The following is a 15,190-nucleotide window of genomic DNA, read 5'->3' on the forward strand; positions in this document are numbered from 1 at the left end:
AATCTTAGAACTCATTAAAGGGATTTAAAAAATACGTGTCTACAAAATGACAAAAGAAAAGTTATTTAACTTTCCTTTAGAGTGACTTTTGGAATGTACCTCAATCTTATTCCAGATAAACCAAATTAAAAATAATAATAATTACATGTTTTTAAATACAGAAAATTTTAGAGGAAAACAAAAATGAGTTCCTATCACTCAGTTACCTCATTGTCTTTAGAAAAATATTAAAATAAGATACAAAAGGCTTTTATACAAGGGAAAACTAAGTCTTTCCTCCTGTCCAACATCCCCACCCTTCTTTTATAACCGATAAAGTTTCTTATATATTTCTCCAGAAAAAAAAAAATGTATGTATATGGCAACATAAAAGAATATGTTGAAAAATAAATACATCCACTTACTTACAAAAAAGGGGATTATTTAATACAAACTTTTCTATGCCTTTTTTTTTTAAACCTTATAATTTATCTTGGTGATTTTTTTTCACATTAGTGCATATAGTGCATATCGCTTTCCCTTTTTCAAAAACAACAGCTTCATGGTTTCTTCTGATTGGATGTACCAAAATTTATTTAACCAGTTCTCTATGAATGGAATTGAAGCAAAATTTTAAAGTATGCTTGCTCATTTGGCTAAAAAAACTTCTTTTTTTTTTAAATTTTTTTCATCTTTATTTTTGAGAGAAAGACAGTGTGAGCAGGGGAGGAGCAGAGAGAGAGGGAGACACAGAATCCGAAGCAGGCTGCAGGCCCCGAGCTGTCAGCACAGAACCCGACGCAGGGCTCGAACTCACGAACCGTGAGATCATGATCTGAGTCGAAGTCGGAGGCTTAACCGACTGAACCACCCAGGTGCCCCCCGTTCGGTTAAAAAATCTTAAACCTAAAATTAAAGTCTCGGACCACAGTGACTACCGACCAAAGATTAAATCAGTTAAATGTCAGTGAAGTCGAGTTTCAGTTTTATTGCCCTTCGAATGTTACTATCAGCATTGATAAGGATGTCAAGAAAGCTGCGTTTGGCAATAATCTGTATGACACACGCATGATTTGCCTCTTCACGTGTTCAGTCAGAATGAACTTGCACTCTAATAAGCAGTACATCCATTTCTCCACACACCATCCTATGTGAGCACAATTAGGAAACAAATTAAGGACTTTAAGAGCGTTGTCCATTACTGAAAAGTATCACAGATATTAAGACCTGAAGAAACACCTCCCTGCAAATTTCTTCATCACAGCCAGCGACTCTTACAGTACAGCCTCGAGACGTCCGGTGTCATGCGGGGAAATCTCGAGATGACTGAATTTATTAAACATGTGACGTGTGAGGCACGTGGGTAACACCCCACACCCTGGGCTCCAGTCACTGGGAGCTGGGAGGAGGGGCTTGAACAGACAAAGAATCACAACAGATAACGGAGTGTCCCAACTGTCTGTGGGCCTGGGCCAGGGCCCTGGGGGTTTCGCCTCTGCCGAAGAGTGGCCTCATTCGGCATGCCGTACGGATGATTTCGTTTGTGCACGGCGAGAAGGCGGCTGGGAAGCTCTCTTACATAATTAACATAGTTAAAAGAGCTACGAGAACACAGCATGGAAGAGAAATAATATTGGAGTTTTCCCGATAGGAGGTGGGAAGAAGCAGTATTGGCTTTTCGTGTGATTTTATTGATAAGACATCTGAGTTTCCAGTTTTGTCTTGGTTCTTACATACTGTATCAGGGATGATTTCCCCTATAGATGAGTTACCTAGAATTCTGGAACGAGGGAGAATCCTGATACCACTTTTCCACGTAGGGAGACTGACCTCCCAGAGGAGGAAGACTCCACCTCTTTAAATATATGCAGTATTTGGGGCACCTGGGTGGCTCAGTCGGTTGAGTGTCCGACATCGGCTCAGGTCATGATCTCGCGGTCTGTGAGTTCGAGCCCCGCATCGGGCTCTGTGCTGGCAGCTCAGAGCCTGGAGCCTGCTTTTGATTCTGTGTCTCCCTCTCTCTCTACCCCTCCCCTGCTCATGCTCTGTCTCTCTCTCTGTCAAAAATAAATAAACATTAAAAAAATTAAAAAAATAAATAAATAAATATAAGCAGTATTTTGACAGTCTGAGTCAGAAATTCTCACACTCGAGCCTGCTTTCTTGGGTCATAGGCGAAAAATCTGACAGAGCCCAAACCAGGAAATGAAATACTACTTAAAACAGAAAATACCTGCTCGCAAGGAATTTACTTCGCCATACATCACACTGTATTGACATACGTTCTAATTGTTCAGAAAGTTGAGCTGTGTTTTGACCTAGGGCTTCGTTTTCTAAAATAAGCTGATTTTTCTCACGGGCTAGACGTTCAAAGTGATACTGAAGATCATCCCCGACAGAAGCCACTAGCAGCTTTTTTAACTCACGATTGACCTAGAAGAAAACATGACCGTTACAATAAGCTCAAAGTAATGTCCCTGACTTCAATGTGGCAAAAGCGAAAAAGAGAAGCCAGGTTTCACGTACTTGGACCTCCATTACTTAAAGTGTATATCAAAAAACAACTATTAAATATTGGAGTTTTGTAATCCATACAAACCATATCTACCGCTATGTATCTGTATCTACGGTCCACGTGATTATAAACTAAGCCTCTTCTAATAAGAGTACCAATCATTATCATAAAAATTATACAGTGTTTCCAGTTAACATTTAAAGGCAAATATTAGAAAACTAAACCAATGAATTTTGCCAAAAAATGACATAAAGTGTTTTATTTTTTTAATCTTTCTCAGCATTTAGAAATTAATTCCTTCGTGTCATAGGATTTGTAAGAATTTAAGCAAAGAGAGCAATTCAGAATATTTATAAGCATGTTCTTTACTTTATCTAAAATGTGAAAATTAAAACGTAAATATCCAGTAGTAGGTATTGATATATAGTGCAGCAATGGAAGAACAGCGTTGCTATTAAAAATGCTATTGTATGATAGGAGACAAGATTCTAAGAGGTGAGTCCAGTTAGAGTGTCAGAGGTGCAGCAGTCCGGGTGAAAACTATTCTTGAGTATTCTAGTATCGCGTTATTGGAGAATATAGAAAAAGATCCTAAGGTTTGTTCATCAGGAGGGAAAACAAGAGCCTACCGTCTGGCATAGGGGGTGAAAAGGAAGTAGTTCAGGATAAACCCAAAAAATCCAAAATGCAAGTGACTAGGTAAATAGAGATATTTTGACCGAGACAAGGAATCAAAGAGAAGTAGACATTTGGAATTGTCTGGCTGGTGGTCTTCATTTACTTGGGGGCTGGAGGAGGTGGGTGATGGAGAAATACAGACGATGTGTTTAGATACACATTTAAATGAATTTGTAAAGATACATGTGCACGTCAAACATAGTTATCTGATGAAATATTCGGCCGTTATGGATTTCATTACAGTGTTTTTTTCATAATTGAATTTTCTTCTCTATCCCCGATTTTGAAGTGTCTGCCAGGTAGGAGGGTTAAGACTTTTGGTTTCATGTAGAATTTATTTCCAGAAGTTGTGAGGAAGAAGCAGCGTGCATAGACAGGATTCCTACAACTCACAAGAGAACTATAGATGAATGTGGTTTAAACAAAGAATATTCAGAAAATCAAAGTTTTATTCTTTGCTGCCACCATTTGAAAATCCTGCCGAAGGCACAGCTGTGGTTTTTCTCCTTCACATCAGTCTTGCTTTAAGTAAGACTGAAATATATCAGGAAGCTGGGAGGGAAGGGTGCTAGATAACGGTAATCAGCTATTTTTGAAAAAGAGTAACGCAACAAAATTTCTTCTAATATTAACGTATGTGTAATTTGGAAGGCACTCTTGTGTTGCACCATCCATCATAGGTATGGGATATAGAAGAACAAACAAGTGATTAAAAACATGTTTACTTTATGTAACTTTCGGTTCCATTAAGTTAATCAAGGACACTTGCTAAAAGGGGGACAGGATTTGTTATTTTTCAATTTTGAATACATAAGTAAAAGAGTATATTATAATGAAAAAAAAACTGATACTGTAATAGAATATTCTGTGACACCGGAAAATATTAATAACCAAAAATGGGGGTTTTAAGGCAAACATGAACTCAATATGTATAACTGTGCATTTATATAGCTGGATGGTATAATTATGGTTGGTACTATTTTTTATTTTTTTGTATTTTCGAAAATATTTACAATAAATATGTACTGCTTTTGTAATTAGAAATTAGGTATTTAAAAAATATTGAAGATCTATTTGGATAAGAACCACCAACCATAGTGTCACTTATAGAGGCTAACGACATCCAGCCAAAAGATGAAGAGTCTAATCGAGAAACAGAGGGTGAGAGGTAAGGTGATGTAAAGGCTAATGAAACACAATCGAGCACTAATAGACGGTTTTCCGTTTACAATGCTTACCCCACCATTTCTTCAACCCAAGTATTATGTGTGCATAAAGAAAAATACTTGGAACTTATGGATTCTTAAAACAGAAATCGTTAACTAGTCCGTTTCAGAGTCTAACTCGGTCAGGTTTGGGTTTGGAATTTTGTAACTGTGACTTCCTTGACACCTTATAGGTGGTCCTGTCCAAAGCACCTCACACGTGCATCTTCAACCAGGTTTAGGGTAGAAGTTCGCAACACATACTCGTTCTACTAGACGTGCTGAGAAAGAGAAATTTAAGAGAAAACTCTTCAGAGAAATGACAAGCCAGAACAAATGGCATTCCAAGAGGAAGGATAGTTTTCTAGTACGCAAGCTTAGAAGGTCCAGGTGTAAAGAGCAGTGCTCGTTAAGTCTATTGGTTCTTACCTCTGTCTGTACTCTGAGCTGGTTTGAAAGACCTTCTTTGTCCTGTAATAACCTTCTTTCAGAGTTCTTGAGCTTCTCCAGTACATTCTTTACCTCTGACAGTTCCTTTCTGGGTTCTCCAACGCCCTCCGACTGACCAAGGAATTCTCCTCTGTGATGTCCCAGAGACTTAACCTTTGCATTTTTGTTGGGGATATCATGGGTTATAGCAGCTTTGGGAACTAATATTCTTACGGCTTCGACTTCCACTGCCTTTTCGGCGAGGATCTTCCCTAGCTGAAGAACTCCTGGGCTGTCTCCTGGAACGGCTTTCTTCCGTGGGTTCTGAAGGATGTGATGCTTCACGGGCTGGATTCCAGAGGTAACTTCAACAGCTCTAGGTGGCTCCTCGGTTTCCATTCCATCTCCTGCTCCTCGGACTGGGGCTGCAGTGAGGGTGACTATAAAAGGGAAAACAAAGCATAAGCTACTTGCTAAAAGGAAATGCGGCCCAAATGCCAAGACATGCTTTACCCGACATTCAGAATTACTGACGCTAAAAAGAACGCAAAAGATTCAGAGTAACCGCGAGGTTTCAGAAACCATCAGGTGTCAAATAAAAGATGAGGAAAGTCTTACGGGTTCACACTTTCCTTCAGTAAATGGTTTCTCTCTTGGTAGAAAATGCGAGAGAGTTGGAATCAGGGTATTTGGTTCGGACCTCTATTTCCTAGTGTGACCCTGGGTAAATAATTTAACCCTCCGTGAATCTCTATTTCATGTTTTGCAAAATGACAATAACAGCAACAATGCTACAGGGTTGTGGTAAGAAAGAATATGCTAAGGCCAAGCACCCGGCACACTGTAGGCCCTTGATAACGTCAGTTAACTATAAACGTAAATACAAGCTACAGGCGTGCATTCTTGGGCCGTCTACCTCAAAACATACTCATCTGCTTTGTGAACTCTTGGCAGAGAATGCTTCGCACAAGCTACCTAACTGGACTGCTCAATACTCTTTCCTCTAGGCCCCAACAGGCCCTTGTTCCTGCCGCTTCTTCTTCTCTTAAATGGCTTCTTTTGCCACTCACTGTGATTTGTGATTCTAACTTACCCATAAGAAGTTAGCTTTGACTCCACTCTTTGCATTAAAGCCTCCCAACTGTCCCAGCACACTCTCTGCATGCCTAAAGCACTTGCTGTTTCAAATATTCAGTTCAAAACTTAATCACGAACTTTAATGGTCATTTTATGGGTTTCGCACATGCTATTCGCACTTTCCCACTGAGTTTGATAAGCACACAAGGGCAGGCATCACGCCCTAAACGAATGGAAGAACGCGGTGTTAGAGAAATGACAGGAACTCTGCGATCAGCCAGATCTGGTTTTGAACCTTATTTCCATCATTACTCCCTGTGCTTTCATGGATAAAATCCTGCAGTTATTTGAGCCTCAGTTTTAACCTCCACAAGATGAATTTAATGACGTCTATATCCATATCTTGGGTCTTAAATGAGAAAATTTTAAGTAACAAATATCCAACACTTATAAAAGACTTACCACGTGCCAAATACTATTCTAAATACTTAACACAGAACTCACCTTTCGAGTAGGTATTAGTTCTATTTTATAGATGAAGAAAATGAGGCACAAAGTGGTCCAGGAACTTGCCCTGGTAAGTAAGCAGAAGAGGCAGAAGGAGGCAGCTGAGATGATACTTAAGCTACATGGAGTTCTTGAATTAGTACATCCGGGAACATCCCTTTGAGCTACACGTTAGACTTCTTGCCATTTTACAAGCCCAGCATACATTTGAGAAAGCGGAAGCCACAGCCTGTGCACAGTAATGATAATGAATTTTTATTCAATTTGTTATGTGCCAAGGATTCTTCTAAGTCCTTCAGATGCATTATATCATTTAATCTTTACAACTATCTCATGAGGTAAGCATAACAGTACCCATTTTTTTTAGAAACACAGAGGCTTTGAAAAGTTAAATGGCTTGTCCAGATCATCGGTGTCAAACTGGGATTTGAGTCCAAATCTGACTCCAGAGCTAAGCTGTTAGTCGGTCTGGGAGGCCTTCTACAAACCAGAATTATTACCTCATCAATCTGAAGTATTATTGCCTCTGCTAATAAGCCTTTTCGTCAGGCCACAAAAGCCCAGGGAGTTTACCTAACAGTTACGGGGAAGCTTTCAGTAAAAAGCAGCGCTCCTCTGCATGAAACCCCTGCACGGCTTGCCATCACTCAGAATAAAGACCAAAGTCTCCGCTACGGCCTACAGGCCCTTCCGTGATCTGCCTGTCTCCTGGGTCTCAACTTCTGCCATTTACTTCTTCAGACTCTCTGTTCCTGCCTGACTTGTTTTGTGTGGGTGTCTTAAAAACTCCTTCCTCTGCAGACATTTCTCTGCTCAGAATATTCTTCCCAACTTCCTATTCCCTTTAGTTAATTACTTCCCGTCCTTACAATTGCAGTTCAACCTTTTCTAAGGGAAGCCTGTCTCTAACCTTTCCAGATTAGGCTGGGTTCCATTTTTGTGCACCTGCAGCCAAGACTCTGCATTTCTCCTTTTCTCTATTTATCAAAATGGTAAATTGACAAATTGACTTTTTTTTTTTTTCCTCTCAGTGTCACTAGTTAGATAATGTCTGTGCCTTCCTCTAGGATAGAAGTCCCATGAGGGTAGGGACTCTGTCTCTTGCTTACTACATTTCCAGTAATGTGCCTCGCTCGCAGTATTCTTTAGCTGATAATAAATTCTTTAGCTGATAACAAGGGGAGGGGCAAAGGACAAGCATATATAACAATGGTTCTAATGACAAGCTTTGGGTCGGTCACATGCAGCAAACATGCTACTGATGCCTGATATTGACCAGATATCGTACGAGGTAGTGGGGACTACTGTGCTCAGGAAATTACTATCTAATTTAGGGCATGCATATAAAAAGAGAACATATATTACAGGGTAATATATAATCAGAGTGCAATCGGTGGTGCAAAAATAGTTCCACTGAAATCTTATTCCTATAGAAATGTTAACTAAGAACAATCATGGGCCGGTCTTTAGTGAATTCATTGTATTTTGACATTTATCCCTTCTAAGGCAAAGACAGGAAACAATTCCTAGTTAAAAAGAAAAAAAAAAAAGACCAAAGTATGTCCTCAGCCTCAGTTACCTTTAGATATCAGTATCATGTCTTGATCAATTAAATCTTAATCTTTAATTGTTATTAAACGTTAAGCACATTTCGCTGTAACCCATGAAGTTAGGAAAACAATTTGATAAGAGCAATAGTAAGGTCTTATTAAAACTAAACCTTTCTTAAGAATTTCTGAAGTACAAAGCCATATTTAAAAAGGGATTACATAATATATACACATTCTATTGAGCAATGACTCATTACCATGAGTCCCAATTTCTCATCCTAGAAATGGAATTCTCCAGCAAAGAGCCGTAGGAAATGGTAAGCTTGTTCAGGATAATGTTAAACAAACAAACAAACAAGAAACAATGAAAAAATTACCTATAAAGCTGTTTTACAGCAAGGGAAATACCTAACAAGAATGCTTTCCTTAGGTTTCTGTATTAGATTTCTATTTTTTAATGAGCGTGGTTTTCTTCTTCTTCATAAACTTTGTTAAATAGATACAGAAACTACAGAGTAGTTCAAATACAGTCATACACATATCTTCTGGTTTTTAACATTACATTATTAAAAGATATGAAGAAAAAATTACCTATATTCTCATCACCCTGAAATAATTTTTGATTACTTCAAATTCCTTCATCATTTTTATGATTGTAATCGTAATTAACTTTAGAAGCTTAATATATTTTCCTATCTTGCTACATTCTTCATACTTTTCATTTTATGACTATATTATTCCTTCAAGTTAATATAGCATTATTTACTGAATTATTATTCTATTGTTGGATATTTGGACTTTTTCTAATTTTTCTCTATAGTAATGCTTTAGTGAATACTTTTATGCCTACAGATTTTTCTCAACTTCTCAATTATTTCTTTTGAATAAATTTCCAAGAATGGAATTAACGTGCCGGGAGAAGATCTGTATTGTCACACTGCTTTACCAAATAACTCTAGCAAAGTGTCAGGAGATCTATTCCTCACGTTCTTATTTCGTTTTATTTATTTATTTTTTCATCCCCAACACCGATGATTTAATGCAACACTTAAATACGAATACACGTGATGTGTTTAGAACGGTGTTTGGCACAGTGAACGCTCACTAAATGTTAGCTTCTGTTGCCTGTGTGGTTACTCTTTAAAAAACTAAGAATAAACTTTGGATCCTGATTCAGGGGGAGAAAGAAAGCTTAAGTCATGACATCAAATATAGTTCTAACTTTTATTTTCTTATGCTCAAGTCTTAGAAAAGTATATCGCTAGACTTTAGAACTGTTTTTTTTTTATTTAACAGTTTGCGGGGGGCGGGGGGGGGAGGTTCCTACAGACGTACCAATGTACTGGGAGTCCTGAGTTAACGTTAGTTACAGAGGAGGTGGAAAGGCATCTGGGGTATAATGTGTTCCATTTTACAAAACATTTTACATTAGGATAAATATCTTGTCATTTCTATGTCGTACGTTAACTTGGGCCTTAGGATTAACTCTGCTCTCCAGAAGACCCACAAAGGAATACTCCAGAAGGAGAAATAAAGAGTTTGGGATCTCAGGTCAGGCCGGAGCACATGAGCCCCCAGGAGAACTTCCACCGAACTCTGCAAAAGTAAAGGCCTGCTCCCGTCTTCTTAACGTTTGCCCTTAGGATGTGCTAACTTTACCTAATGCAAATTGAATTTTGTCTCTAAGCCATTCTGTCTTGGAAGAAGTTCTATAGAATCAGGAGTTAGCTGGGGGTTCACAAAACAACAAAAAGACAAAGCTAGGGCCGTACCATCCGGGTCCACTGAGGCGGAAGAAACAAGAAGCGGCTGTGACACGCTACCGTGCTTGAATAGGATTTTTAGGCAAGTCGTAACGTTTTTGAGTTGGAATTTTAGGTAATGGAGACTCAAGAACACAGCACAAAATAATTACTGCTAAATTTAAAGGGCAAAGGAACATTAGTGGGTATTCAGAAGAAGTCTCTTTTCAAACAAGATACATCACACATTCCAATCAAGAAGTTCTCTTCACCTGGTTCAGCCCCAATTTACTCTTAACTCTATTTAAACTGCTCTACTTATTTGGGGCACCCGGGTGGCTTGGTTGAGCGTCCGACTTCGGCTCCGGTCATGATCTCACAGTTTGTGAGTTGGAGCCCCGCGTCGGGCTCTGTGCTGACGGCTCGGGGTCTGGAGCCTGCTTCGGATTCTGGGTCTCCCCCTCTCTGCCCCTTCCCTGCTCATGCTCTGTGTCTCTCCTTCTCTCCCAATAATAAATAAACGTTAAAAAAAAATTTAAACTGCTCTACTTACTCAAGCATTTATGAGAGTGAGGGTTGTACAACAGAGGACATGGCAGCTGTAACAACTCTGTAAAAAACTATGCTTGTTGCTAATGTGCACAGGCATGGAGGCAAGTGGGAGTCCCGGCTTTCCATTTTCTCACCTGGTAACTTACCTTTCATAATTCTACCTTCCCTTAGGACACACATAGAAAGCTTTATTACATACATACAAGGCACAATCCAGGGCACATTCATGAGCAATTATCTTCTCTCAGGTGGGAAGACAATCGTCTGTGGTACGAGCTCCATAATTATGAGTAATGTTTAAGTGGACCCAAACAGCCATCCCTATTCTCCACGCTTCGAAGGGAACCAACGGAACCATTCTTCAATTATTCATCAACATCATCCTTCCCAGTGATCAGTTATCAAAGAATGAAAACATCTCTAGTTTATGGCTCATCCTTCCCGCCTTCCCCAAAGATTATTGAAATGTAGGCAAAGAACAAATAATATTCCACAATAGGAGTTGACAAACTTTTTCCATAAAGGGGCAGATGAGAAATATTCGAGGCTTATGGACCATGAGGCAAAATTGAGGATACTATACAGGTACTTATACAAAGAAGAAAAAAAAACCACATCCAAATTGCAAAGATGAAACTTTAATGAGAAATTAATTTTTCTTTTTTTCATAGTATATGTCTGATAATGAGAAGCACAGAAATATTTTTTATTTGGGATAACCCTTGGCCCAAGTGGGATTCAAAGTCAGTGTTCCCTGTCATCAAACTGGTTTGTAAATATTCTCAGGAGGCTGAGGGCCATAACTTGCCAAAACTTGCTCTAGAATGCTGAGGCAAAAACGATTTTCTAGTCTATCATTACACATTTCTCCTTTTCCCATAAAACTCTAACTCCAAGAACACAAGATACTCTAAGTCTGTAGGATGGTGTGGTACAAAGAACACCAGACTCTGGGTCAAAATACCCGAAGCTCCCCCCGATCCCCCCACTGCCACATGTTGTGTGACTTCGGGCAGATCACTTACCCTTACTCTCCTCTCATCCCTCAGTGCTCTCAGAATAATGCAAACATCGGAGTGTTTTAACATGCTTTGTTTCTCTCACCGACAGGACCGTTGGGGGCTCCACAGGGCAGGGTCTGCCTCCTAATCTTTGTACGGTCAGCTTAATGACACGGTGCTTGGCGTAGAAAAGACGCGTAAGCACTTACTGAAGTTCATCAGTGTTAACCGGCCACTGAGATTTCATTTTAACATCCAATAACTAACTCATTTAGAAACCGCTTACTTTTTTCCCCCTCTACACCAAAGCGTTAATTCCGACACTCGGTTATAGTCTGACAAACGTTTCAGAGTAGATGCAGATTCAGCTATCAAACAGTTAAACAAATTAGGGATTGTCACTCAGTAATCTGAAATCAATATTCTTTTTAAATGTCACCAATTTCATTTAATGAGGTTTAGTTACTATTAAATTAAAATATCTGTGTTATGGATTAGTGGACTTAAGGGTTAGGTCCACATTTTATTGACATGGGATCATTCTCTTTGTCACAGGCTCCATGAATGAAGAGTTCCCTGGTTGTGTGGGCCACGCTGTCTACTGTATCTCTTCGCAGCTTCACAGCGTGCGAGGATGTTAAAGGCTCTGGGAGGTCCTGTAGCATAAACTCTCCTTTAATCCAGAACTTCCCAAATTTATCTGTCCGTAGGTTTCTTTTTCGTCTAATACCTGTTCCACAGAATGAGTGTTAGAGTATCGGATGGAATTCTAAGTATTTAGATGATTCAGATTCTCCTACCTGGTTTACTTTCCCTAAACGGTCTGGTTTTATTTAATACTCTTAGTTTTCATCTTGCTCTCAAGAAAGTTTTGGATTCAAATGCTGATTTTCGAATGGTTTCTCTTTATTGCCTGTTTCCCGTTCAAATGAAACCCTAGCAGCAGTCCCTCTCGTGATGACGATATCGCTCAAATGTCCACTGAGAGGAAGTTCGGACTCTCTAAACCAATGGTGCTTCTCTTGTGAGGCAGTTACAGGAAATGCAGGCCACCGACAAACGCCAACCATGACAAATGCACCTGCTTCTAGGCCATGCATACAAGTAACTTTTGTTCACTAACAACGGTTACCATTATATTAAGTAGGAATAGGACTAACAGCTGAATTATGTACCTTGTAAAATGAAGATCAGATGAAATACGGCATGGGAAAGTGCTTTATAAGTCTAATGCTCAATACAAACAGGTAGCAACAAATAAAAAATAATTTACTTTCCCAGAGGCCTTGCAATAACTAACTTTTAATCTCCAATGATAATACGATATTCAGGTTTCGCTTTTTGCCACGCACCATGCTAATGACTTTCACCGTAGTTACCATTTAATTGCCCTATTCCTCATTAATCCCCAGTGTATTACTTTCATTATATTCTCTGGTTTGCTTCTTCTAATGATTTCCAGTGACTCCGAAATGCTGTTCACACAGCTGAATAAATTCACTTAAATATGTATTGGTATGATCTTCTCTTCCTTGCTTCCTAAACATATTTGAATCCCTTTCAAAGAGTTTGCTGTTGGAGGTCTGTTTACTGCAAAGCTGGCTTCTGGAAAATAAGTTCCCATGGAGAGAAGGGGACAGGCCCCAATCTCCGGAACTCACTGTCCAAGAATAACCTGAATCAGGAGGCGTTCACTTTGGGACATGCATAAAGTGTTCTCAATGCCTGTCTGAAGATGGTCAGTAGGCTATCAGGGTCTGAAGCACAAAGGAACAGATCTAGGCTACAGACAGATTTGGAAGTTGTTCTTACAGATAATTACTAAAGCCTTGAGAGCAGAGGAGAAAGAGGGCTGAAACACGTTAATATTTAAAAGATAAACCAAAAGAAGAGAAGGATGAAAAAGAAAGAGAGCAAATATACTTAGAGCACTGGTGTCCAACAGAACTGTCTGCAGTGATGGAAACATTCTATATCTGCTCTTTCTAATGCAATTGCTACTAGCCATATGTGGCTAATGAGCACTTGAAATGTGACTAGGGTGACTGAAGGACTGAATTTTTTTTTTTTTTTTTTAAAAGCAGGCTTGATGCCCAGTGTGGAGCCCAATGTGGGGCTTGAACTCATGACCCTGGGATCAAGACCCGACCTGATATCAAGAGTCGGATGCTTAACTGACTGAGCCACCCAGGCACCCCCTGAATTTTTAATTTTTAAAAATATCAACATAAACTCAAATAGCCGCGTGTGGCTATTGCGTTGGAACAGTGAAGGGCTACAGAGCAGGCTGAAAACAAGAATAATATCATGGAAATCAAGGAAAGAAAGTATTTCAAAAGGTGGGAATGATCAATAGTTCTAGAGAGGACAAGCAAACAGGACTAAAGCAGGACTAAAAAGTAACTACTGTAGTTAGCAAGCATTATGAGTTGATGTGGCCCCCCCCTCAAATATTCCTATGTTGAAGTCCATACCTCAAAATGTGATCTTATTTGGAAATAAGGTCATTACAGGTGTAATTAGTTAGGACGAGGTCATACTGGAGTAGGGTGGGCCCCTAATCCAACACGGTTGATGTCCTTAGGAAGAATCTGGACACACAGGCACATTCACACAAGGAGAATGCCATGTCCACATAAAGCAAAGATCAGGGTGATGCATCTACAAGCTAAGAAATACCAAAACTACCAGCAAACCAGGAACTAGGAGACAGGCCTGGAACAGATCCTTCCCTGGAGCCTTCAGAGGGAACATGGCCCTGCCAGCACCTTGATATTAGACTTCCAGCCTCCAGAACTGTGAGACAACACACTTCTGCTATTTCCATTACCCGATTTGGTTTGTTATAGCAGCCCAAGCAATACAACCCAACACAAATGGTCTTTTACACTTCCTAGTTGCTCGTGTGTCTACTGAAGTCTTTAGAACATACACCTTCTTGTTTATTTAAGTCTTACTCTTGTAGTGGATAGAACGCATAGCTGCAAAACTTTGCTTTCACACTAAATGTTCAACAGTAGTTTAACAGCAGTAATAAATACTATCCAATGATGTGACTATTCAGTCATAGACCTGGGTACTGAAATGTAAACACTGCACTACAAAACAAGCACGGAGAAATCTGAAACACAAATGATTCCCAAGAGCTCTATGAGATTTAGTTGCTTGGCTCAAGCACGCCTCTGTCCTTGTGTCATAAATTACATGTTTTAAAAAACAATTAACATCCGGGGTGCCTGGGTGGCTCGGTCGGTTGAGCGTCTGACTTTGGCTCAGGTCATGATCTCACAGTTCGTGAGTTCGAGCCCCACATCAGGCTCTGTGCTGACAGCTTAGAGCCTGGAGCCTGCTTCGGATTCTGTGTCTCCCTCTGTCTCTCTCTCTGCTCCTCCCCCACTCATGCGCGCTCTCTCTCTCATTCAAAAATAAATACAAACATTAAAAAAAAAATTTTTTTTAAACAATTAACATCAAAAAAAAGAATACTTACCTTTGGCTTCTAAACTTTCAAGAGTAGTCATTTTTTAACCAATGAAAAGGCACCTCAAACCTTCTATGGAAAAACCTAAAAATGTATAAATTGAAACAATTAAGACAATACCATACAAAGATGTTTACTAAGTTTATTAATTACCTTGTAATTTAGATATGACAATATTCTACTTGTTTCTGCATTTAGTACACATGCATGTCAAAACCTTCCCACAGGTGATATTGTTATAGTTAACGAAGGTCTCAAAAAATTACTGGTTTACTTTCAAATTTGTTTCACTGTTTCTGCCAAGTATACTCTATCAGGTGCCCTGGATTTTAGTTAAGAAACTGTGGTGAAGTTACTGTAGCGGCTTTTGTATCATTGATACGACGACAGTAATCTTACTAATTAAAAATTAAAAAAAAATGTTTTTATTTGTTTTTGAGAGACAGAGAGAGAAAGAGAACGAGTAGGGGAGGG

General features: G+C 39.3%; 1 protein-coding gene across 1 annotated transcript in view; it reads right to left on the minus strand.

Annotated features, from left to right (window-relative positions):
* BLZF1 (basic leucine zipper nuclear factor 1) overlaps nt 1–15,190 on the minus strand; it is a 30,295-nt gene that overhangs the window by 13,949 nt on the left and 1,156 nt on the right. Inside the window, exons 2-4 of the mRNA XM_019424030.2 lie at nt 14,726–14,800; nt 4,807–5,246; nt 2,213–2,412 (exon numbers count right to left, since the gene is read on the minus strand). Of these exons, the coding sequence (XP_019279575.2) occupies nt 2,213–2,412; nt 4,807–5,246; nt 14,726–14,756 (671 nt within the window). The 5' untranslated portion in view covers nt 14,757–14,800. The remainder of the gene's footprint in view (nt 1–2,212; nt 2,413–4,806; nt 5,247–14,725; nt 14,801–15,190) is intronic.

This window comes from Panthera pardus, unplaced genomic scaffold (genome assembly GCF_024362965.1).
Source record: "Panthera pardus isolate Hobbes unplaced genomic scaffold, ASM2436296v1 HiC_scaffold_21, whole genome shotgun sequence".
NCBI classification, from domain to species: Eukaryota; Metazoa; Chordata; class Mammalia; order Carnivora; family Felidae; genus Panthera; species Panthera pardus.